This window comes from Nestor notabilis, unplaced genomic scaffold (assembly GCF_000696875.1).
Source record: "Nestor notabilis isolate BGI_N333 unplaced genomic scaffold, ASM69687v1 scaffold1415, whole genome shotgun sequence".
In the NCBI taxonomy this organism is placed as follows: domain Eukaryota; kingdom Metazoa; phylum Chordata; class Aves; order Psittaciformes; family Psittacidae; genus Nestor; species Nestor notabilis.
The window spans coordinates 9,766-33,173 of record NW_009929637.1 but is presented as its reverse complement, the minus strand read 5'-3'; the positions used below and the strand labels follow the sequence as shown (position 1 = coordinate 33,173).

Here is a 23,408-nt window from a genome sequence, read left to right as displayed (position 1 = left end):
ATTAAATGTGTTTCTAAAAGATACACACTAGAATTGAAGCAGGAATTAATTCAGACAATCATTATAGATTGTATTATTCATAAGGTCAGACTTGACAATCAAAATAATTTCTTTAGGATTAAAAAAAAACCCCTCAGTAAATGAGTCTATGAATTATTAAAGTACAGTCTTTGTGGTTCTGTGCTAGAAGGTATTACGAAAACTGACTAATAGGGCAGGTACTGGCTTGCTTATGAAGTAATGTTTAATTGTGGGTAAGGTGTGTGTTACATAGGCGAGATACCCCAGGATGAGCTCTGACCTTTCTGAAATCACTGTGAATCCACAGTTTGTTTTTAGTGGCTGCAGAATTTCATGTTTTCTTATTTCATGGAGTTTAGGGAATTGAGCTGAGCTGATGAAGCCCTGAGCACTTTGAGTCCTTGATGCCTGCAAGGAGTTTGTTTTCTGGGTGATGGTATGGTATCTAAAATGATCCAAGGAGCTTTGCAATTCGGCTGGGAAGAGACCTCTTGGTTTCTGATGTGTGTGTAGTTTTGTACTCAAGATTGTGCCATTTGTATCCTGCTCTTTAGATAGACAGTGTGTCTTTGTATGCTACAGAAATACTATTTGTTTGGGCTCTTGGAATTACGGGGTTAGGAAAGTTTGAAGGAAGTAAAATAAGGCAGTAAATACAGAATTTTATTGTATTTCTGTTGTCCTTTGGTGTGAACAGTCAGTATACAGGCAGCCTAACACAGGGAAATAAGTGAGTGACAACTGTCATAAGCATGAGTTAATATATAAACTACTGTCTATTCTGGCAGTCATATGCAGCTGCCCCTTGCAGAGGGATTTTAAAGCAGTTCCTACCTCGATTTTTGCCTCTGCAAGATGATGACATGTGTTTTCTGCCTGTGGCTTGCAGTGCTTTGGCGCTGTGCATGCCGAGTCCTTTTGAAATACCAGTTCACACTAACTTTTCTTGCAAAAGCACTGCCAGACTATTTATAAATACACTCTGCTTTGAAGCTATGGTAACTGTGCTGTTTTCTTCCAGTTGGCTCTGCAGTATGCGTTAGTGGCCAAGGAGCTTGTCCTACTATTAAACACTGTAACATCAGCGACTGTGAAAATGTTGGACTTTATATTACAGACCATGCACAGGTATTTTTCAATGTCAGTTTCTTCACTCTGATAAAATTGTTCACTAGTGCTCTTCAATCCTGCTTTAATTTCCATCTTTATTTCCTAGGGAATATATGAGGACAATGAGATCTCCAATAATGCGTTAGCAGGGATTTGGGTTAAAAACCATGGAAATCCCATTATCAGACGGAATCACATTCACCATGGACGTGATGTTGGCGTTTTCACTTTTGACCATGGCATGGTAACGTATATGTTTTCCTTTGAAGAAAGAAATATAGGTATATCATAGCTAGTTTTCCTTGTCATTGAAGAAAGGTTCAAAAAAGGTGCTTTTACATGTGGACAGATATTTTAAAATATGCCTACTGTTCTTCTCGTACCCTTCAGTGGGTGACTTCACTTTAAAGACATTTTTAGCTGAAAGAGGTTTAAGAAAGGGTTTTGCAGTTGATTGGCAGCCTGTTACATCAAATTATGTTACAGTGACAAAATACCTCTTGAAATAGGATGTAAATGGTGGGCTTACATTTACACTATCACTGCATTCCTTTTTCTTTGAAACAGAATGAAAAATAAGGTGCTGGAAGATTTAAAAAGGAACTAAAATGCTCTGTGGAGTCTTAGTCTTACTTTCATGTTAAATCTCAAACAGGGTATGTCCAGCTTCTTTGGGAAAAAGACTTTTCTAGCATGGAGTTATTCTGGAATTTTAACACAGAATTTCCTTGCAGAATTCAGGCTTTCTTTCATAAAAGATGTTGTGGGTTTTTCTTTCCCATGGATGAAGGTGATAATTTCCGTATACCTGTAAAGTAGCAAGTAATGAGTTTGCATAGCCCTTGAAATAAACAGAAAGGATTTTTGCCACTGAAATATATTATTATTATTGTTGTTGTTATTACTATTCCCTGGAATTGTTCCAGGCCAGGTTGAACAGGGCTTGAAGCAACCTGGTGTAGTGGAAGGTGTTCCTGTCCATGGCAGGGAGTTGGAACTAGATGATCTTTAACGTCCCTTCCAACCCAAACCACTCTATGATTCTGTGCTTTTATTTGCTGATATATTTTAGGATAATATTCTTCATGTCTTCCTAACAGTGCCAAATCATTGTTTATCCTGCTTGAATCACAAAGTCCCAGTTCCCCCCACCCAGCTGGCAAAAATGACTAGTTTTCTTCTAGTCGTTCTTAAAATGGCAGATCTTTAAGGATGCTTTCCATAGAGTACCAGAGGTCTTGGTTCCCAGGTCTAAGACATCATGAAAGGAAGGTGAGAGACTGGCATGTCTGAGTCGAGACCTGCTGGTCAAAGTAAAGCATAAGAAGGAAATGCACAGCCAGTTGGAAGCAGGGACCAGTGTCCTGGGAAGAGTATAGGGACTCTGCCCAGCTGACCCCAGGGGTCAGGAAGGCCAAGGCACAGATGGAGCTGAACTTGGCAAGGGATGCAGAGAAGAAGATTGGCTCCTACAGGTACGTCTGCCAGTAAAGGAAGGTCAAAGAAAGTATATCCCCTCAATAAGCAAGACTGTCAATCTGGTAACAACAGACAAGGAGAAGGCTGAGATGCTCAACTATTTTGCTTCAGTCTTCACTGACAACCTCTCTTCCCACACCTCTCAAGTGGATGGACGGGGGAGCGAAGTCCCTCCCACTGTAAGAGAAAACAGGGTTTGCGACCATCTGAAGAACTTGAACATACGTAAGTCTATGGGACCTGACAAGATGCATCCCAGAGTCCTGAGGGAGTTTGCTGGTGTAGTTGCCAAGCCACTTTCTGTGGTATTTGAGAAGACCTGGCAGTCAGGTGAAGTCCCTGGTGACTGGAAAAAGGGAAACATTGCACTTATGTTTAAGAAGGGTAAAAGGAGGACCAACCTGCCAGCCTTACCTCTGTGCCTGGGAAGGTGATGGAACAGATCCTCCTAGAAGTTATGCTAAGACACATGGAGGATAGAGGAGTGATTCAAGGCAGCCAGCATGGCTTCACTAAGGGCACATCCTGCCTGACCAACCAAGTGGCTTTCTATGATGGAGTGACTACATCAGTGGACAAGGGAAGAGCTACAGATGTCATCTACAACATTGTCTATAATAAGACATCCTTATCTCCAGACTGGAGAAGCGTGGATTTGATGGGTGGACTGTTTGTTGGATGAGGAATTGGTTGGATGGTTGCACCCACAGGGCACAGATTAATGGCTTGACATCTAGATGGAGATTGGTGACAAGTGGTGTCCTTCAGGGGTCTGCATTGGAACCAGTACTGTTTAGTATCTTCATCAGTGACATGCTGAGATCAAATGCACCCTCAGCAAACTTGCAGATGACACCAAGCTGAGTGGTGCAGTTGATGCACCCAAGGGATGGGGTGCCATCCAGAGGAAGCTGGACAAGTTTGAAAAGTGGGCCCATGTGAACTTCAGCAAAGCCAAGAGCAAGGTCCTTCACCTGGGTTGGGGCAACCCCTGGTATCAATACAGGCTGGGAGATGAAGGGATTGAGAGAAGCCCTGAGGAGGAGGACTTGGGGATTCTAGTGGATGAAGAGCTCGACATGACCGTATGCTGGGCCACATCAAAGGAAGTGTGTCCAGCAGGTCACGGGAGGTGATTCTGCCCCTTCAAGTCTCATGAGAAGCTACCTGCAGTGCTGCATCCAGCTCTGGAGTCCTCAGCATAGGGAAGACATGGACCTGTTGGAGCGGGTCCAGAGGAGTCCAGAAAGTTGATCAGAGGGCTGGAGCACCTCTCCTGTGAGGAAAGGCTGAGAAAGCTGGGCTTGTTCAGCCTGGAAAAGGCAGGGAAACCTTATTGCAGCCTTTCATTACTTAAAAGAGGCTTATAAAAAGGTGGCGCCAAACTTATTAGCAAGGGCCTGTTACGATAGGTCAATGGGGAATGGCTTTAAACTAAAAGAGGGGAAATTCAGACTGGATATAAGGAAGAAATTTTTTATGATGAGCTATGGCTAAATATATGCTAGGCTTGTTCTTTGGCAAGACCATCATAATTAGACCTGCTATGTTATTTATATACATGGATATTCTTCATAAGTGAATGTCTTTTATCATCTAAGAAGTCATTTTGCTGGTAGATCTTACTTATTCCCCGAGAAAGATAAGTAATACTTGTAAAAAATACTTGTAAAAATACAAGCATTAGATAGTAATGGCTTTGACTAGCTGAGAAAGGTGGGTCCCAAGTCACACTTCTGCAGACATAGCTTGGATGTAGACTGGACCTCTGTTCTCTCATTTCAGTTTTCTCACTTTTTATCGTCTGACCTCTGGAACTGCTGTTCCTTAGGTATCCCTCATGTAGTCCATCTTGCTGTCACCACCCCTTTCCCCCCAGAAAACTTAGCTTGTTCAGAGATCTGACTACAGCAAACATTAAACTTACTCATCTGATGTTTGCTCCAAGAAAACTGTATCTCACCATTTTGAAGTAGTTATTCCTAAATAAAATGTTTTTTAATTCAGATACTAAATTGCTTGAGCTTTCCTACTGAACTTCTGCATCAGGATTTTCTACACTGTGTTATGTGTTGGGGGACTGTTGATTAAGTCTCAGAGGCCTGTTGAATAGAATAATAATATCTCGTAATAAGACATTCCTTTGGGGAAATAAATTTCCATAATTTTGCTGAATGATTAATGCAATTATAGCTAATACATAACGTAGCAAAGCTTTCAGGGAAGAGGAAGAAGAGAAGCAGCTGGTTTTTAAAGATCGACATTTTTAGCCCTGACTGGGTGTTTTTAGGCACAGTAAATTGTGGATTTTTTTTTTCCCTTTGCTGTCTTCCTTCCCTTGTAAGACTTGCTCTGTTGCTTTAGTTCTAACCCACATCCAGTTGGGTTCTTGATGAGTGTTGGCAGTCTGGACATAGCATGAATAGAAAATGCAGTGTGGATAAAATCTAGCGAGGCCTTCCTCCTTTCTACCCAAGTTGCTGGTCAAGATGTAGTTGTTTGGCCATTTTACAAAGAGTGGTGGCAACTTAAGATGTTATGTCTTTGTTTTACATTATCTCATTGTCTGGATGCTGCCACTGTCTCATTTAAGCTGTATTAATGTATTGTATAAGCACTCCTAATCAGTTTTAGTGGCTACATAGATCCCTGTGCTCCTCCAAGACTTCAGCAGGCTTGGGAACATTGATAAGGTGATTTAAGCTATAAAGAACTGGTAAAGGAGAGTGCTTCAGTAACTCCTGGAGGGAAGATATCTGTATGCTTGAGGGTTAATTGGAAAGTCTGGCTAGGAGCTGCTTCTTGTTGTAAGCACTGAAGTATAAATATTAAATATGTGAGTATTGAAATATTAAAAAATAAAAAAGCCAGACTGAATTCACTTGATTAATTTTAAATACAAGTGTATTTGATCTATTTTCTTACCAGTGGAATGCCTGTTCCAATGCTGTGATCAGTGTGATACCACAAGCAAAATGGAATAGAAATCAATGTTTCCTTTTTGTTTAAAGGAAATGCTAACATATTAAAGAGAACGTGTGAATAATATTTCTCAGCTGCAAAAATTATTGAAATCTTTCTTAGTCATAAACTCCTTTGAAAGATTCCCCCCTCCTCTTCCAGCTCAAAGTCTGCTTTTGGCAGTGTTCTCTGTTCTGCATCATGCTAGTGATGGAGTTGATGAAATGACATCACTGGCAGTATTTACGTACCCTTTAAGTGACATGGTATCCTTCAGATACAAATCCTATGTATCTAAACAAATTCATAAATTTTCTGTGTTCACTTCTCTCACTTCCCTTCTGTTACTGTTGGGGGTGGCTTTTTGGGATAAGTACATTCCAATGCCGGATTCCTGGCCTACATGTTCTTTTTCCCGTGGGTTTCTGTGCTGGAGTGCTGCCTCCAAAAGGTTCAGGAGTGCTTTGTTTTTCAGTTTCTTGTTCTCAGACTGTTCTTTGTGTTTGGATACTTGTGGAAACTTAACCTCTTATTTCTAAACTGGCAATATTCTGATTTTTGCCTTCGTGCTTGTGCCAAACATATAACAAGCAGGCATTAACACTGCATTGGCAGCCTCAGTGCCCTGCGCTGACCTCTCCTGCCAGTTGCCTAAGATGAGTTAGTGACATTTGTCATAAACTGTATTTAGTGGTTGATGCAAGCAACAGAGGAGCTCCAACTTACTGTAAGAATAAGCACAGTTATATAGTTTAAAGCTGAGAGCTAGGCATAACACTTGTTCAGCCTGGAGAAGAGAAGGCTCTGGGGAGACCTTGTAACAGTCTTCCAGTAACTAAAGGGACCAACAAGAAATCTGAAGAGGGACTTACGACAAGATCATGTAGGGACAAGACAAGGGGGAATGGCTTTAACCTGACAGGGAGGAGATTGAGATTAAGACGCTAGGAAGAAGCTCTTCCCTGTGAGGGTGCTGAGGCACTGGCACAGGGTGCCCAGAGAAGCTGTGGCTGCCCCATCCCTGGCAGTGTTCAAGGCCAGGTTGGACACAGGGGCTTGGAGCAACCTGCTCTAGTGGAAGGTGTCCCTGCCTGTGGTAGGGGGTTTGAACTGGGTGAGCTTAAGGTCCCTTCCAACCCAAACCAGTCTGTGATTCTATGAATTACACATGCAGGTGGTGTTCAGACATGTCTCAACAAATGCAGAAGTACAGTGGTTTGAACTGCATCAGCTCAAAGTCAGCAGTTCAGCTTAAGCTGACCCTGTGTGAGGTGGACTGGACTTTTTAATGCAGTTTCTCCTTATGAATATTGAGTGTTATAGAATCTTACCCTGCAGAAAGCCTGGACTTTCTGACCCAGCATCCAGTCTTATTGGGGAATCTGAGATACAGATTTATTTTTTTAGTTCTGCTAAACTTTTGAGGAGCACTTCCTTCACAGAAGATTACAGCAAATTCTGAGGTTCTGCTCAATCAGTGGTCCTACTCTTTTCAAGAAGGTGGAAAGCAATAACTTTGAAGGCTCCTTTTCTATTTTCTGATGAAATGACACTTGTACTGTGCTTTCAGGTGATGTTATGGTATTCTGGGGCTTAGTGGCAGAGTACGGTTCATGTGCAGGTACTTCTGTTTCTCTCTGAAGCTGCATATTGTGTAGATACACTGGGAGAGAAGCAAAGGAGCCTTCTCTGCTTCATTTCCAAGCAAGTTTAGAATTTACATAGTGTATGTATTGTTTTTCAAGAGTTAAAAGGATTTCTTCCACATTTCCTTACTTTTAGATAACAGTGCTTGCTGAAGCCTGCAGAGATGTTGCTGACCATGTGATAAAAGCTCTGCTTGTTGTTTGCAACTTGACATGGCATCTGAAATGGCTGTGATGAAGCACATCAGAAATACTTCTCCTTCATCATGTTGCTGTAGTTGCAACATATTTGTCACTCAAGGGGAAGATGATACGTGAAGTAATTAAAAAGATACCAGACCATGTATAGTAATACTTTAATTGAAATTATATATTCTATTAAGAGGATTAAGCTCTATACCAAATAGTCATCTTAAGTTTCTCCAAGAGCTTCATTTTAAGTGAAAATGAGGACAAAGAAGTGGTTCCTTTTGGGATAAGAAGTCCCAAAGACTGCCTGTTGACATGAAAGTGTATTTCTGAGATCTCCTTTAGATTCCCCTGTCTCTTAGCATGCAGCTTCCTTGAGAATTCTGAAAACATCTTGACTCACTCTGAAGAAATCTAATCCTAAGTCCTTGAAGAAAATATACTGTGGATATTTACAGAAAGTAGGTTGTTTCCATTCCATTTTTTTTATTTGTCTCCCAGAGGGGCCTGAAGAGCCAAGCTGTGCACACTGATAGTATGTTTTTTGGAGCATGTTTAATCAATGCAGTGCCTTCCCTGCTTGCAGTCCTCAAAGCAGGAAGAAGTGCATGCTGGCTTGATTTCCTCATTGAACTGTATGTATTTCTGCTTGTTTGTAATCCAGATATGTTTGATGAAGTCCCTTAGCAATTCACAGCACAAAGTAAGAGTGCTTTCTACCTAGGTTGACAGTAACTTGAGTAACTCACATGCGGTAGGTAGTAGAAACTCCAGGACTGAGGTGCTCCTGGTAGTAGGTCATGCGAGTACAAACACTAGAATCCAGTTAAACTGAGCAGGAGGAGGAATTGTAGGGGTTTTTGTAGTTTGCAAGTAAAACAAACCTCACAATTAGCAAGACTGACTAAGGTGGCTACAGGAGAAATAGTATTCAGGCAAGATGCCTATGAGGGTATCAAAGACCAGAGAAAGTTGGGCCCCTTTCCTTTTTGGTCAGATGTTTTACCTATACACGTGTTACCAGTTCAGTAAGCAACTAATCTTTTGCATCATGAGGACTGATAATGCTAAAACTACGGCTGAAATTATATAGATGGTTTATACTATAGATGTCTCTCTCGCTGTGCTCTGCAAAACCATCTAGGAGAAAAGGAAGAAGTGAGATTGGTTCGTGTTTGCTGTCAGCTGTGTGTTCTTGGATGTAAGGAACAGTCCTGTTTTGGTTGCTTGTCAGCAGCAGGCTACTGCTCTGAATGTTATCTGTGCTGCTTTTAGTCTTGCCCTCCACAGCTGCCCGCTGGAAATAGTCTGGGTTAGAGCTTTCCAGAGCTTGCATCCAAGTCATCCACAAATTGTAACAAGTCACTTGGTGATTGTCCACCAACTCCAGTAAGAGATGCTGCTTCTCCTTCAGTTGTTCAGTTTCTCTTCTTCTAATTGGGAAAAATGGGCATATAATACCATTAAAGTTCTCCTCAAAGAACAGGTTGAATTTTAGTGTTAAAATGTTCCAAAACTGTGTCAGAAAAATAATCTGCCATTTGCCAGGTGAATTTTCAGATGGACCAGTTTTTCATGCTGCTACACAAGTGCTTGTTGGCATAGCAGAAAAAGCATGCCCAGGATGGCTTTGTGGAACATTTTCTTGTCTTTTTCTTCATAGCTATAAACCCTTTGTTTAAATACAGTTTCGTTGTAAATGGAAGTGTGCACCCTTTTAAAAAGGAGGAGTTGGGAAACTTTACCAGTTTGCTGCTCAGACTAATCCAGCCCTAGAAGAATTACTCTCACATCCATATGTATTTATTCTTACCAGTGATTTCAAAAAAAATTAAAGACCTTTTTTACTAAATCAGTCTATTCTTATCAAATATGTATGGTTCTGAGTTTGAAAATAAGTAGGTAGTCTTCTCCATAGCACTGTCCTTTTCGTATTGGACCTGTGGGCTTTATGGCCTTTAAACAGGAGTCTGCTCTTTAGGAGCTACTAAGGAAACCTTACATTCAGTCCTCTTTGAGGTGCTATATCCACAGTTGCTGTTGATATTCCATGGGTAATAATAAATAGCAATGCAAACACAGTGTCTATTGAAACACTATCTTATTTTTTGGGGACGGGGGGAAATAATCAGCTATGTAAGTATTTACATATTGTCAATTTTGGTACTGTTTTCTTTTAAATGAGGATTGTATTTAGAGGGGACGAAGGGTGAGGAATAGCCTTAATTTTAAAAAGGACTTTTACAGGAAACTGCATTTCTTTTTTGTGTGTGTTTTAAGGGTTATTTTGAAAGCTGCAACATACACAGAAACAGGATAGCAGGTTTTGAAGTGAAAGCGTATGCCAACCCTACAGTAGTTCGGTGTGAAATCCATCACGGCCAGACTGGAGGAATTTATGTTCATGAAAAAGGAAGAGGACAATTCATCGAGAACAAAATCTATGCAAACAACTTTGCAGGTGTTTGGATTACCTCAAACAGTGACCCAACAATAAGGTATTTTTTTTCCCTCGTTGGTATTTTACTACTTCGAAGAAGAGATTAGATGGGGATTGGAGAAGTGCAATTTTATGTCATTTATTTATTATTTAATTTATTATTGGGTTCAAACTTAAACGGGGGAGATTTAGGTTAGATATAAGAAAGAAGTTCTTCACTTGAGGGTGGTGAGGCACTGGAACAGGTTGCTCAAAGAAATTGTAAATGCTCCATCCCTGACAGTGTTCAAGGCCGGGTTGGACAACAGGGGCTTGGAGCAACCTGGTCTAGTGGAAGATGTCCCTGCTTATGGCAGGGAGGTTGGAACTAGGTGATCTTAAGGTCCTTTCCACCCCAAACTACTCTATGATTCTATTTATAATGAACTGAAAGTACTTTTGTATATGTATGAAAATGAAATTGCTGTTTTGTGTTTGGTTGAACTGCATTTTTAATTTGCATGTATACTTGGAAGTTCTCAAAGCAACAGAACATAAATTCTCTATTTTAAATCTGGCTGTTCTACAGTCCTAGGCACTACATACCTGTGTACGCTGTATTATAATAATTTCATAATGTGGCTACTTCTCTTCCTTAGGGGCAATGCAATTTTTAATGGGAACCAAGGTGGTGTTTATATCTTTGGTGATGGAAGAGGCCTTATTGAAGGAAATGACATTTATGGTAAGCTGATACGCTTATTGCCTGTTGAATTCTGAGGCAAACCAGTACATGAGTTGTCTGCAGTAACATTTATTTGTTAACAGGTAATGCATTAGCAGGAATACAGATTAGAACAAACAGCTGTCCCATAGTTCGACACAACAAGATTCATGATGGTCAACATGGTGGAATTTACGTAGTGAGTATTACCTACAAGCAGGCATACAACCTTGTTTCCTCTTCATATCAAGGTTGGGAAAGGGTGCTCTGTAAAATGTTTGATTATACTTTAAAGGACTGAACTTCTTACGTTATAAACTAGGCTAATTCTAATACACTGAAGCTGGTACTGATATTTAAAAGAATGTCACTAAATTATTTCTGTTACCAAGTAAAAGATGTAAAATTGGATTGATGACAGGATTTCACCATTTCTTGGTTTAAAGGTTTTTAAAGGCTTAGTGTTCATAGCAGTTTGTCATTATGTAAAAAAATAGACATCTGTTCAGCTCTTCTGGAGTGTAATGTGCTTTCCACTGACCTCAGAAAATATTTGGTTTTTGCCTTCAGGATGCTATACATTGCAATTGCTGTACAGTCCTGTATTGTAAAAGGGAGGAATAAAGATTGAGATTCCCAGCATGTGCAAGGGCTCTGCTAATTGAACTGAAAGAGCTGTCAGGTTCACCTAAACAGACTTTGAGAGATAATTTGTCCATCTTTCTGCCAAAAGTTACCTGTGATTCAGCTAATGCTACAAGTGTGCAGCTTCATCTCTTCATTCTGTAAACCTAACCAGAACAGATTACCCTGACCAAGAATACTGCTGCTTTACTTTTAAGCGCAGCACATGGTAAAGATAGTTACTCTGAGAGACATGCCAAGTTTTTGTCAGTCTGGTGGACAGGGCTGGCTATAGGTTTGCATGCTGAGTGCATCAGCTTTCATCAGAGTTGGCACTGAGGTGGTACCTCTTCTACCAGCAGCTTGCAGAGATTTGCAAAGACTACTGCAGAGCCTTGAGATCATTGAGTCACTGCATGGTCTGGGTTGGAAGGAATCTTAAAGCTCCTCCAGTTCCAACCTCCTGCCACGGGCAGGGACACCTTCCCCTAGAGCAGGTTGCTCCAAGCCCCTGTGTCCAACCTGGCCTTGAACAGTGCCAGGGATGGGGCAGCCACAGCTTCTCTGGGCACCCTGTGCCAGCGCCTCAGCACCCTCACAGGGAAGAATTTCTTCCTAATGTCTCATCTCAATCTCCCCTCTGTCAGGTTAAAGCCATTCCCCCTTGTCCTGTCCCTACAGGCCCTTGTTAAAGCCCCTCTCCAGATTTCTTGTAGGCCCCTGTTAGGTATTGGAAGAATGTTACAAGATCTCCATGGAGCCCCCTCTTCTCCAGGCTGAACAAGCCCAAGATCCAGTGATTTACATGCAGAGTGGTCTTTGTTTCATGGCAAATATTCAACATCATGATGTGCTGTTAAAAAAAAGTACTCAAAAAAGAATTACTGTGCTCTGGTAAAGAAGCCGTGTTGGGGAGGGATGGGTACAGCCAGGAAAACAGCATTGGCTGTTGGCAGGTTATCTCAACTCTGAAACTGTCTTGTATTTAGCATGAAAAAGGACAAGGTGTGATTGAGGAAAACGAAGTTTACAGCAATACTTTGGCTGGAGTCTGGGTGACAACAGGGAGCACTCCAGTCTTGAGGAGAAACAGAATACACAGTGGGAAACAAGTGAGTGTTACTCTGTGGCTGCAAGGGGGCTGTTGAGGATAAAGTTCTTTTGTGTTTTTATACTTCATACTTTGGAATTAATAATTTAATTCTCAATGTGTTAGGTTGGAGTTTATTTTTATGACAATGGACATGGCGTTTTAGAAGACAATGACATCTATAATCACATGTACTCAGGGGTGCAGATAAGGTAAAGTGTACTCTGGTTTGACATCAAAACAGATGTGGCTTGTTTTGTGTCTTTTTAACTGTTCTTGTCATCCTGTTTCTAAAAATAACTGTTTTGGAAATCCAGTATGTCTGAATATCCTCTCCTTCAACTTAGAAAAAAGTTCTGTTATAATATACTGGATGTTGACTAGAATGTGTGGCCCTTGAAGTCTGTAAAGCTAAAATACATCTATATGTTTGGAAATAACTCTATTTTAGTAAGATGTTTAAGCGGAGAGACCTATGAGGTGCCTCTTTAGAGGCGTTCTAAACAATGGGAGATAGTAAACTGTTTTACATGACTTCATTGCTTACATTTCTTTCTAGAACTGGAAGCAACCCCAAAATCAGACGCAACAAGATCTGGGGTGGTCAGAATGGTGGTATTCTTGTCTATAATTCTGGTAGGTTTGTTCTTCACGTTTATCCAGAACTGTTTATGTTTTGCAATATTACCTTTTCCCATTTATTATCCTTTTTGATTTTATTTTTTTTTCCACCCTTCCTTCAATTTTAGGGCTTGGATTTATAGAAGACAATGAGATTTTTGATAATGCAATGGCTGGTGTATGGATTAAAACAGACAGTAATCCTACACTAAGAAGAAATAAAATCCATGATGGAAGAGATGGAGGCATCTGTATATTTAATGGGGGAAGAGGTAGTTTTTTCCCTTACTGTGCCATATACTGAATATTCTGGATAAGAGTTTCATTTCAGATTAAGCAGTGTCCTTTATAAAGTGCTCTTTAGAAACCTAGCTCTCACCTTCTGAAGTAATGAAGTAGTTACAGTGAGCACACACTGGTGCTTTTAGACTTATTTACCAGTAATACTGAGATCTGTAGGAAGCAGAGAGGTAATTAATCTCATCCAAGATGACTCTTGGATTGCCGCTTAGGACAGTCCTTCTATCCCATCTGCTTTTGTAAGCTTTGTCATTTGACTGAAAGACAGTATTTAATTCGAGTAATACAGTCAAAATCCTACATCTGAATAGTTCAGGTTTAGCCAGTGTCAAAGGTTTACTGGGGGGGAGTGGTGATGTAAAAGTAAAGACGCATTCAAGGAGGTACACTTGTAAACTTAGAATTGGTCCTCCCCTGAAATCCCCTGACTGTTGCGTGTCCTGATACCAGATTCTGGTATTTTGTAGGTAATCACTTGCTGTAAATGAGCTTTAGTTCTAAGTTAAGCACTTTAGCCCTGTCCTGCAGTAACAAAAATGCAGGTTAAGCCTTGCTTTGGCAAGCGGCTCCTTCTAAAAGACAAGAACAGAAACATGTTAGAGAAATGGAAGAAAACTTTGGGAAGCTTAAAGATTTAGTTTTTCCCCCAAAGTGAAACAGGGTTTTCTGTAGTGGTGCATATGACCCCAAATTCTCTATGTATGCTGAAAAAAGACATGGTTATACACTGAGGATCACTTTAAACTTGTCTCGCTAACTTCAGTGCTACTGGTGGGTATTCCCCAACTGAAAGGAATTAGCAGGATGATGATACATGAGCTCTTTTACAAATACTTCACAGGATGGTGACAGGTAAGGAAATGTTAACCAGCTCCAGTGTGGTGTTTTGTCTGTCATAGGTCTCCTGGAAGAGAACGATATCTTCAGGAATGCTCAAGCTGGTGTTCTTATCAGCACCAACAGCCACCCTGTGCTAAGGAAAAACCGAATATTTGATGGATTTGCTGCAGGTTTGTGTTGTTTAAATCAAGTCTTGAAGTGTTAGAGCTTGGAGTGAGCTCTTCACAAAGCTGAATTTGTTTACCCCACAGTATTACGGTGTTTTATCAGGGATTGGGGATATCCTTCTATGTATTCTAGAAATCATTTCAGAATTGTAGCCAGAATACCTTTACAGCAGTCTCTGGAATTACTGGATGTTGAGGAACAACACATGTTCTGCTTCCCATTTTTCTGTGAAATACTTTTTCATGGTGTTCTTTTAGAAGTAATTGAGGCGTATCTGTCTAGGACATTAATAGTTGATCTGCTAGATGCTGGCTTGAATGTTTTATCACTGCTTTGAAACCTAGGAAACAGCAAACAGACATTTTAAAGATATCCAAATTACATCTCAAGTTCAACTTTTTCACTCTGCGAACTTGAGATATTATTAAAACGAGCATTTCTTACACCAAAAGAGATGAGGATTGCTTGGTAGTGATTTTTGTGCAGTTTGCTGTTTAATGGTTGCAGTTCCATACGTTTTGCGTTCCATACCAACTAAATTTGCATTCTTGAGTTTTCTCCCATCTTTCTTTCAGAAGAAGGAAGTTTTCTGAGAAGAGCCTCTAAAGGTGTTGTTTCAGTGTGGTGGGGGGGAAGGATAGGTTGCTGTCAAGAGCAGTCCTGGACAAATGACTTGGAAGAAACGAGTTACTGATAAAAGCTGAGAGTTAAAGAAATGAATTTTAGGTTACCCATTTTGAGAACCTTTTTTCTTTAAAATACTCTAAAAAGGGTAAGGTATGTGACAAGAACTTCCCGATATACATGAAGATGACAAAAATCATATCCCTCTTGAAAATATACAGTCATAATGCTGCTTTATTATCAGATAAAGTAATAATGTATTGTTATGACCAGACTGCACACATGCCAGCTGTGGCTCTCTGAAAGGATGCAACAGAAGTATTTGAACCTCAGTTCTGTAGCAAATGACAATGTAATTTCCAGCTGTGTCATTTTCCTTTTTCCCCCGAGTTTATGAGGCTTTAAAGAAAAATGAACCAGCTACAGCTCATGACAAGAGGTACAAATGCACAGTCACTAAGGGTTTAACTTCCCCACTTTCTTCTCTCTCTTCCCCTGGCCCAATAAAGGTATTGAAATAACAAATCATGCAACTGCAACGTTAGAAGGCAATCAGATTTTCAACAACCGCTTTGGAGGTTTATTTCTCGCGTCTGGGGTCAATGTCACAATGAAAGGTGAGCCTGAGCCCTCGCTGGTTGGATTTGTTCACTTTGCAGGTTTGAATTTGCTGCTGGGTTTGGGTTTACCATGCTATTTTTCACCTTTTTTGGCTCAGATCTGGTACCACTTTAAGCTGAGTTCACACTAAGAGTTTCAGCTGAAGGTAATAAGGCAGTAACTTAAGTTACCTTGTCTAAAAATCTAAGATAGCTTTAGTTAAAGGCAACTTAAGGTTCTTCTATCATATCAGAACTCTGTTATTAACTGTTCTGTCTCAAAACTGTTTCTGAGCTGGTTACTGTACTTTGGGCCATCTCAAATTCCAAGTTAGTACAGTGGGAAGTCCTTTGTCACATGTCTGAAAGCAAGTGTCCAGCAGAGAAGCATCCTTCGCTTGGCTTGTAGGATCTTAAAAGCATTAATATTCACAATCCCAAATCCCTTTTTTCAGAAAACAGGAACAGTTTGCATACATAAAACTCCCATGTTTGGTGGGGAAGTGTGCATGAGACAGGATCCTCTTGGAGGAGATTGGAGTGATAGCTTGAATGCTTGGCAGCTCCAGGAGGTTTTTCTAGAAGAAAAAGGTTCAGTTTGCAGAGGTTTTACCCACTTGGCTGTACCTTTATTTTCTTTAGATCACATGAACATGAGCTCTGGCTCCCTGCTTCACAGCTCCTGGACTTGCAAGCTGCATCAGTCAGTGCTGTGATGCCACTGGGAGTGGACAAAACTAGTTTGAGGGACACTTTGGAACTCGCTAGTAGATCTAGTAGGTGAATAACAGAGAGGATTATCAAATTCACTATGCCTTGGACACGTCTTTTAAATGCTGGAGGTGGTCAGACCAAATTCCTATACTTCTCTGCTTTCTAAGGACTATTCAAAGTCCTTAGGGTAGCCGAGAGGCTTTCAAACATTCAGATTTCAGACTCCTCGACAGAAAATTTCAGCCTGAGAGAAAGACTTCTTTCTCTCTAACTATTTATGCATAGATCACTTCACAGAGAATATTAATTGAAGGCTGATGAGGTATTTTATACAATGCATGCAGAGTCTGGTCCGAGGAGTGCACTGCACAATCTGGGCATCTGCCTTCTAATCTGGCATGGAGGATTTGATGTGCTTCAGTGCCAGAACTAAAATAGTCATCGATCCAGGTGTGATTAGTTCTTGGCTGTTTTTCCCCCCAACAGATAACAAAATAATGAACAATCAAGATGCCATAGAAAAAGCTGTCAGTAGAGGCCAGTGTTTATATAAGATATCCAGTTACACCAGCTATCCGATGCATGACTTCTACAGGTAACAGGGTTTTTTTTTTTTCCCATCACCTGTAGTCAGGTTTTCAAATAAACACAATTTCTCTTCTAGCAAGACCCCTAATACAGTTGCCATGTCTATTGGCACATAGACGTGTGCTTTTCCTCAACTGCAACAAAAAGGGTTTAAACAAGTTCCCATTGTCTTGAATTTACTGTGGGCTTGAGGAAGATCATGGAACTCTAGGATGGTTTGGGTTGGAAGGGACCTTAAAGCTCATCCAGTCCCAACCCCCTGCCACGGGCAGGGACACCTTCCACTAGAGCAGGTTGCTCCAAGCCCCTGTGTCCAACGTGGCCTTGAACACTGCCAGGGATGGGGCAGCCACAGCTTCTCTGGGCACCCTGTGCCAGCGCCTCAGCACCCTCACAGGGAAGAATTTCTTCCCAATATCTAATGTAAATCAGTTTAAAGCTGTTCTCCCTTGTCCTGTTGCTAGAGGCCTGTGTAAAAGTCCCTCTCCAGATTTCTTGTAGGCCCAAGTAGTCCTTCCCTGTATATCCTTCTCTTAGCACTGTTCTGCCCCTAGACCCTCCCCCAGCACTTCACTTGAGCTCAGCCCTTTTTGATTCATGCCTAACATGATGTTTCCCTTCAGATGTCACACCTGTAACACCACGGACCGCAATGCCATATGCGTGAACTGCATTAAGAAGTGCCATCAAGGACATGACGTAGAATTCATTAGACACGATAGGTATGTTCTGAGCAAGTACTTTGAGCTGTTGGGACAGTGCCAGTGCAGGAGGAAGTAAAGAGCTGTCTCTCATTGCAGGTTTTTCTGTGACTGTGGTGCTGGAACACTGTCCAATCCCTGTACGCTTGCTGGAGAGCCTACACATGATACAGACACACTATATGACTCTGCTCCACCTATAGAATCCAATACATTGCAGCACAACTGAATTCCTTTCAGAAAGCAAGTCCTGCCATTCGAATAGCATAACTGTTCAAACCTTTTTTTTTGGAGGAAGTTACACTTGCCCATTTCTGCAGAAAGACACTGTGTTAAAGCGGATGTGTGAGGTGTTGACACTATGGAGCTCAACCTACCAAAAAAGAAAGTGGCAATATGTTGACTCAGGATAACAGAACTGGGCGTTTTAGCATTACTGTGTAAAACAAAGACTTTGAAGGGACAGAAGTGAAGAAAAAAAATAAGCTGCAATTTTGTACAGATACCAACTTCTGAAAGCTGGTGTTTTTACAAGTAGCATTGAAGCGCAGTCCAATTTGCAGTAGTACTATTCTGTAGACAAGCAGCATTCTTTGTTGCTGCCTTTATGGACATGGGTACCAATTGCTTTTGTAACATGGTAAAAAAAAAAATGTGAGCTAGCACTTCTGCATTTCTTTTGATTTTTTTTAACATTTATTCAGATTGAGAAATATGAGTTTAATGCTTTAATCTCATGTAGTTTGTTTCTAATTTCAAGCAAAAAAAAAAAATCTTATTGTACTTGAATGTGTCCTGTTTTGTTAGCACACCTAGACTTGCTGTAACTGTACTCATGTCCCAGTATGTACGTTCTTTCTATGAAAGAGAAAACACTAATCTTAAATTATATCCAGCAATTTTTCTGGTGTCCTCTGAAGTTAGAATAATCTCCTCCCCTGCCCCAGCAATAGTCTGTACTCAAACCACCCTAACAAAGAAGAAGAGAGCGAGTGTTTTAATGAGACTTCCTAGACTATAATGCACTATAAAACAAAGTACCCATGTAACTAAGTTTTGTGAAAGAAATTTTACTATGTTTTAAAGTACACGGTAGAAAGTCTCCTCAAAACAGTCTTGTACTTTACTCTGTTCATAGTTTTTTTTGAACAGTCTCGGACATTACTTACGTAACCTGCTGGAAATCACAGCAATTTCCTGCTCTAATGAAGCTGAGACAAGTATATATACAGCCCTATCCAGTTTCATAGCTTTTTTCCATTTATGTGTATTGGTGACAGTGGGTAATCAACAGCCTGAAAGTGTATGCATGTACCATAACATCTAGACTTAATATATTGTGGAGTACTCAATAACCATTATGTAGAGGGTAGGTAAGAATTAAAGGGTTTAATTTCCTAGGAAAGACAATGGAAAAATGGTCATTTTTAAAAAATAAAGTTTATTAGATCATAACGTTGTCTGATACCACCTTTTTTTGAGAAGCCACGATTCTAAAGCCACTGGGGTCCTTACAGATGGTTGATCATAGTGGTAAGTTTCTGAACAGCGTTTCCATCCCTCACTGCACCATCCACTACCAGGCACAGGTACCTGAGGGAGATCAGAGTCAGCTTTACTGAAAGCAGATGCTTAAAGCTTAGGGCAGACAGATGCCATCCTGTCTCTGGTATAAAGCTGCTCAATTCCCAGCCACCTCTATGCAGACTCAATTCTGAGCCCTAGAGACTAGCAGGGGCTTAAAATACCACATTACTCATCATATCTGCCCTTGTGTAAGTCAGTCAGGCTTTAGTACTTCCTCACTGCTGGTGAAGAACATTAGGTATTCACACAGAGTTCTAACTGCCTCCTCTGCTGTGAGGCTATGGGCAAAAGCCACCACCCAAATTTTAAGATGGATGCCTGCTAACCAATGTGTGACTTCAGACTGGGAAACCAAGGCCTTACCTGAATACCCTCAGTGACATGGTCATTCTTTCAAACTCCTTTGCCTTTCTGTGCCCCTTCTGAATAACTTCCTCTGGAATATCAGCAAGTCTTGCTGCATTGAAGCCATAGCTCTTCGGACATGCTCCTTCAGTGAACTTGTACAGGAATGTAATTGTCTCCTGGCTTGGATCCTCACTCTCGTTTTCAACCATACATGCCTAGAAAGAGTAATTTACAAGTCAGTGTATGTAATAGTTACCTATTGATAGACACATGAACCATCACATCCTTTCCTCAAGGTGACTCTGGGCAGAGGAGTGCAGGACACGGAGACACACCAGCCACAAGGTAAAACCCTGCACCTCAGTGGTCCCAACATCACACCTACCATGTGCCCCAGGCGCACAGCCACATTGTGTGCGTGGTCCTCCACCAGTGAATGGTAGTGTGTGGAGAACAGGGTCCGGCACTTGATCTTCTCTGCAAGCTCCTTCACTACTGCACTGGCTATAGCTGTTCCGTCAAAAGTAGCCGTGCCTCTGCCTGGAGGAAGAAGGGGAAAGCTTTGGCATGCTCAGGAACAAGATGCTTTCCTAAAGGCAAATGCAATACATTACTTGCCATCTATCCCAGAATCAGAATGGTTTGGAAGGGATGTTAAAGCTCATCCAGTTCCAACCCCCTGCCACGGGCAGGGACACCTTCCACTAGAGCAGGTTGCTCCAAGCCCCTGTGTCCAACCTGGCCTTGAACAGTGCCAGGGATGGGGCAGCCACAGCTTCTCTGGGCACCCTGTGCCAGCGCCTCAGCACCCTCACAGGGAAGAATTTCTTCCTAATGTCTCATCTCAATCTCCCCTCTGTCAGGTTAAAGCCATTCCCCTTTGTGCTGTCCCTACAGGCCCTTGTCAAAAGCCCCTCTCCAGGTTTCTTGTAGGCCAAGGCACAAACTGACCCTATCAGTTTGTGTTGTTTTCCTCCCTCCTCGCTGTGTGGAAGATTGACAAACAGCAGTGAGTGGTGACAGCCACCAGCCTCAGCATGAAGTGACCTGAATATTTGCCCTGTGACAATCCCACTCTTCCACACTGCAGAAAATGACATTTCTGCTCCCCCAAGACTTGCTGCTGGCTTGCTCGAGGTTTGCTGCAAATAAACATCCACAGGAAAGCAGGAAAACTCAGCTAGAAATAGGCTAATAATGACTGGGGGGTGGAAGGTGGGGCATTAGTTCCCAGGGCACCTAAGAAGTGTGTTTTGGAGAGAATTACATGGATACTGACCAGTTAAACATCGGGAGCATTACGGTAAAATGGCCCCTGTGGTTTTGGTTGTCATTTAGACAGCCCAACAGCCTTACAGATAGCCTTTAACCTTAGGTTTAGTTTCCATCTATTACAACACAGACCAATTAATTACCCAGTTCATCCACAAGAACAAGGGAGTGCTCTGTTGCATGCTGGAGAATGCTGGAAGTCTCACTCAATTCAACAAAGAAGGTACTTTCACCTTTAAAAGAAATGATAAAAAACCTCCATGAAGCAGTCAAAGACCTGAAAACCACAACTAAACCCCCATTTAAGCTGCACTAGAATCCTGATCCAGCTAAAATGAAACTTGACAGGAAACTGAAGATGAACTAAACAGAGAGTTGCTTTTTTCCCAGTATGAAAACAGTCTCCATTGGCCAGAAAAAAAGTAAGTTCCTTAAGAGTGCAGGCATTGGCACAAGTACAATTAATTAAGTTTTAGGACACCTCCTATCTTTTAACATCACTGGTCAGAGGTACCAGCTGGACAAAGAGGGGCATGAAGGATACAAGATGGGGAGAATCTGTGCTCTTAAGCGCACAAGTCAGGCCCAAGGTGTGCAGCTTTTCTCTGTGAAAAAGCAAGCAGAGAAGCTTAAAAAGAGACTTAAGAGACTAAACATACTGCTTTGGTTGTTGGTGTTACCACGTAATTAATTATTCAGACAATTAATACTCATGTACTCTACTTGAGTGAAGTATGGCACAAGAAACACACTCCTGCTAAGGACTGAACATCTCTGGGGAGTTCCATCAACCCAGGTAATATGAGGCCTGAAATTTAGACCCAAAATTATTGTTTAGCAGCTCACAAGCAGAAGTACGCAATTATTCAGACCCTTCCACGTGATAAAGCCACATGTGTAAAGTCCAGATTTACTAGTGCTTTGGAAGGTTCATCCCAAATAATCACACACAGCAGCAATTAATGTAACTTCAGAGCAGGCAAGTATTTATGTCCTGTACTTGGGCTGCATGAGCACTGTGCTCAAACCTAAATTTTTCAACATAAGTTATTAATACAGAAAATCAGGATTGCTGCTTAATTTAAAGAAATTCCTAGGATTGAGTATGTTCTTAACAGTGTTTAGGAATAACCATTTATTCTCTTTAGAAAATAAACCCATAAAATCACACCGGTAATTAAAATTGCTATTATTTAACATTTAATTCACAAAAGTCCTGTTGATATCCATTACAAAGTGGCTACCGTGGAAAGTACAGAACCAGCTCCTCTACAACAGCTACCTGCACATCACTGTCCTACTCCGGAACACTTAGAAACTAAGATACCTATGTAAGTAGAACACAATCAACTATAAACTATCCAAAAAGGTACTCCTTAGACTTGCACCCAGGTGGAAGGCAGGTTTTAATATTAAAACTTAGTAAAAAGTGATCATATGTGTCTGTCAAACATAACAGAGGACAAGCACATCAAACAAGTGAAGGATAACTACAGCCCTGGTTCTGCTCTGAATGACGAGAGACAACAAATCGGTTTCCCAGCTCTCCCTGCAAAATCAACAGATGATCCCTTTCCAGTTGCCACCCAGAGCAAGAAAAGAAACTCCCTCCTTAGCAAAAGCACTGCGGAGAGCTGGATTTCAGCCACTCACCTGACATAATTCTGTCTGAGGCACCAAGCCTCGTGAACACTCTGTCAATCGGTGTCAGCCTGCAGACCTCAGCAGGTACGTAGCATCCCAGTTGAGCCATTATAGCCAGGAGACCAGCCTGCAGAACAAACAGGAAAACATTCACATTTTTACTGTGTGCTTGGAGCTTCGGTTCCAGAATGAGGAGAATGAGACTATTTCCCCTAAAACAAAAGCTGGAGTACATAAAGCTTCCTACTGTTTTAACAGCTCCAGGCTGCAGCATTGTAATCCCAAGTAAGACTAAACTACTCCAAAAGCCTTCAAAACACAAGCTGTCACAGCAAGCAGTGTTTATAAAGCAAACTCCCTGTTTGCTTTCCCAGTTGCTGCTGATACCTATTTTCATCTAGTTCTACCTGCAGAAGTATCTTCTCCCAGATGATACCAAGTCCTGGATACGGATAAGGCCACTTGGAAGAGATATTCTATTGCTTTTTCCCCTCACTGAAGTGAAAGTAGAAAATCTACCACCTAAACACGGGTGTATTCTACCAGATTATACTTTGTCTTTGCAGTGCACACCCTGAAGGCCACTAATGGGACCTCCTCTGACATTTATAAACAGTCAAGTCATGCAATTCCTTTATGCAAAGAAATATACTCTGGAACATTCCGTGTCAAATAGACCATCACCTGTCTCATGAGCGTAGATTTGCCACCCATATTCGGGCCAGTTACTAAGACACAGGAAGCTTCACTACTGCCATCTTCATCTTTGCTGCCTATCACAATGTCATTAGGAATGAAGTCATCCCCAAAGAAAGTTTTTGTAATGCATGGATGGCGTGAATTTTTAAGTTCCAGGAAGGGAGGAGCACTATCCACAGGCAGTAGAATTACAGGTCGGCACAGTGGTCCATCACCATCTTGACTGTAGTTAGCAAGGGACATCAAGACATCTATAAGATTAAGAGAAATTCCAGTAAGTCACACTTTCACCTTTCTTTACTCATTCACTGGAATGCATTTACTCACTCAACAGCATTTTTGTAAACATAATTTTCCATTTTGTTTTCCTGTAAGGAAAACACACAGGAAGTACCCCAAAAGAACAAGTAAAAGGTGAGGATATTCACAATGTCTTTCCT

General features: G+C 41.3%; 2 protein-coding genes across 2 annotated transcripts in view; one reads left to right on the top strand and one right to left on the bottom strand.

Annotated features, from left to right (window-relative positions):
- FBXO11 (F-box protein 11) overlaps nt 1–18,873 on the top strand; it is a 37,000-nt gene extending 18,127 nt beyond the window's left edge. Inside the window, exons 9-22 of the mRNA XM_010015062.1 lie at nt 1,043–1,149; nt 1,238–1,375; nt 9,687–9,904; nt 10,485–10,570; nt 10,654–10,748; nt 12,163–12,285; nt 12,390–12,475; nt 12,823–12,899; nt 13,013–13,156; nt 14,084–14,194; nt 15,326–15,433; nt 16,616–16,724; nt 17,341–17,439; nt 17,518–18,873. Coding sequence (XP_010013364.1) covers nt 1,043–1,149; nt 1,238–1,375; nt 9,687–9,904; nt 10,485–10,570; nt 10,654–10,748; nt 12,163–12,285; nt 12,390–12,475; nt 12,823–12,899; nt 13,013–13,156; nt 14,084–14,194; nt 15,326–15,433; nt 16,616–16,724; nt 17,341–17,439; nt 17,518–17,647 — 1,631 coding nt within the window. The 3' untranslated portion in view covers nt 17,648–18,873. The remainder of the gene's footprint in view (nt 1–1,042; nt 1,150–1,237; nt 1,376–9,686; nt 9,905–10,484; nt 10,571–10,653; nt 10,749–12,162; nt 12,286–12,389; nt 12,476–12,822; nt 12,900–13,012; nt 13,157–14,083; nt 14,195–15,325; nt 15,434–16,615; nt 16,725–17,340; nt 17,440–17,517) is intronic.
- A 56-nt stretch (nt 18,874–18,929) lies between these two features.
- MSH6 (mutS homolog 6) overlaps nt 18,930–23,408 on the bottom strand; it is a 12,860-nt gene continuing 8,381 nt past the window's right edge. The window contains exons 4-9 of the mRNA XM_010015064.1: nt 22,954–23,219; nt 22,279–22,396; nt 20,769–20,858; nt 19,739–19,893; nt 19,369–19,568; nt 18,930–19,011 (exon numbers count right to left, since the gene is read on the bottom strand). Coding sequence (XP_010013366.1) covers nt 18,930–19,011; nt 19,369–19,568; nt 19,739–19,893; nt 20,769–20,858; nt 22,279–22,396; nt 22,954–23,219 — 911 coding nt within the window. The remainder of the gene's footprint in view (nt 19,012–19,368; nt 19,569–19,738; nt 19,894–20,768; nt 20,859–22,278; nt 22,397–22,953; nt 23,220–23,408) is intronic.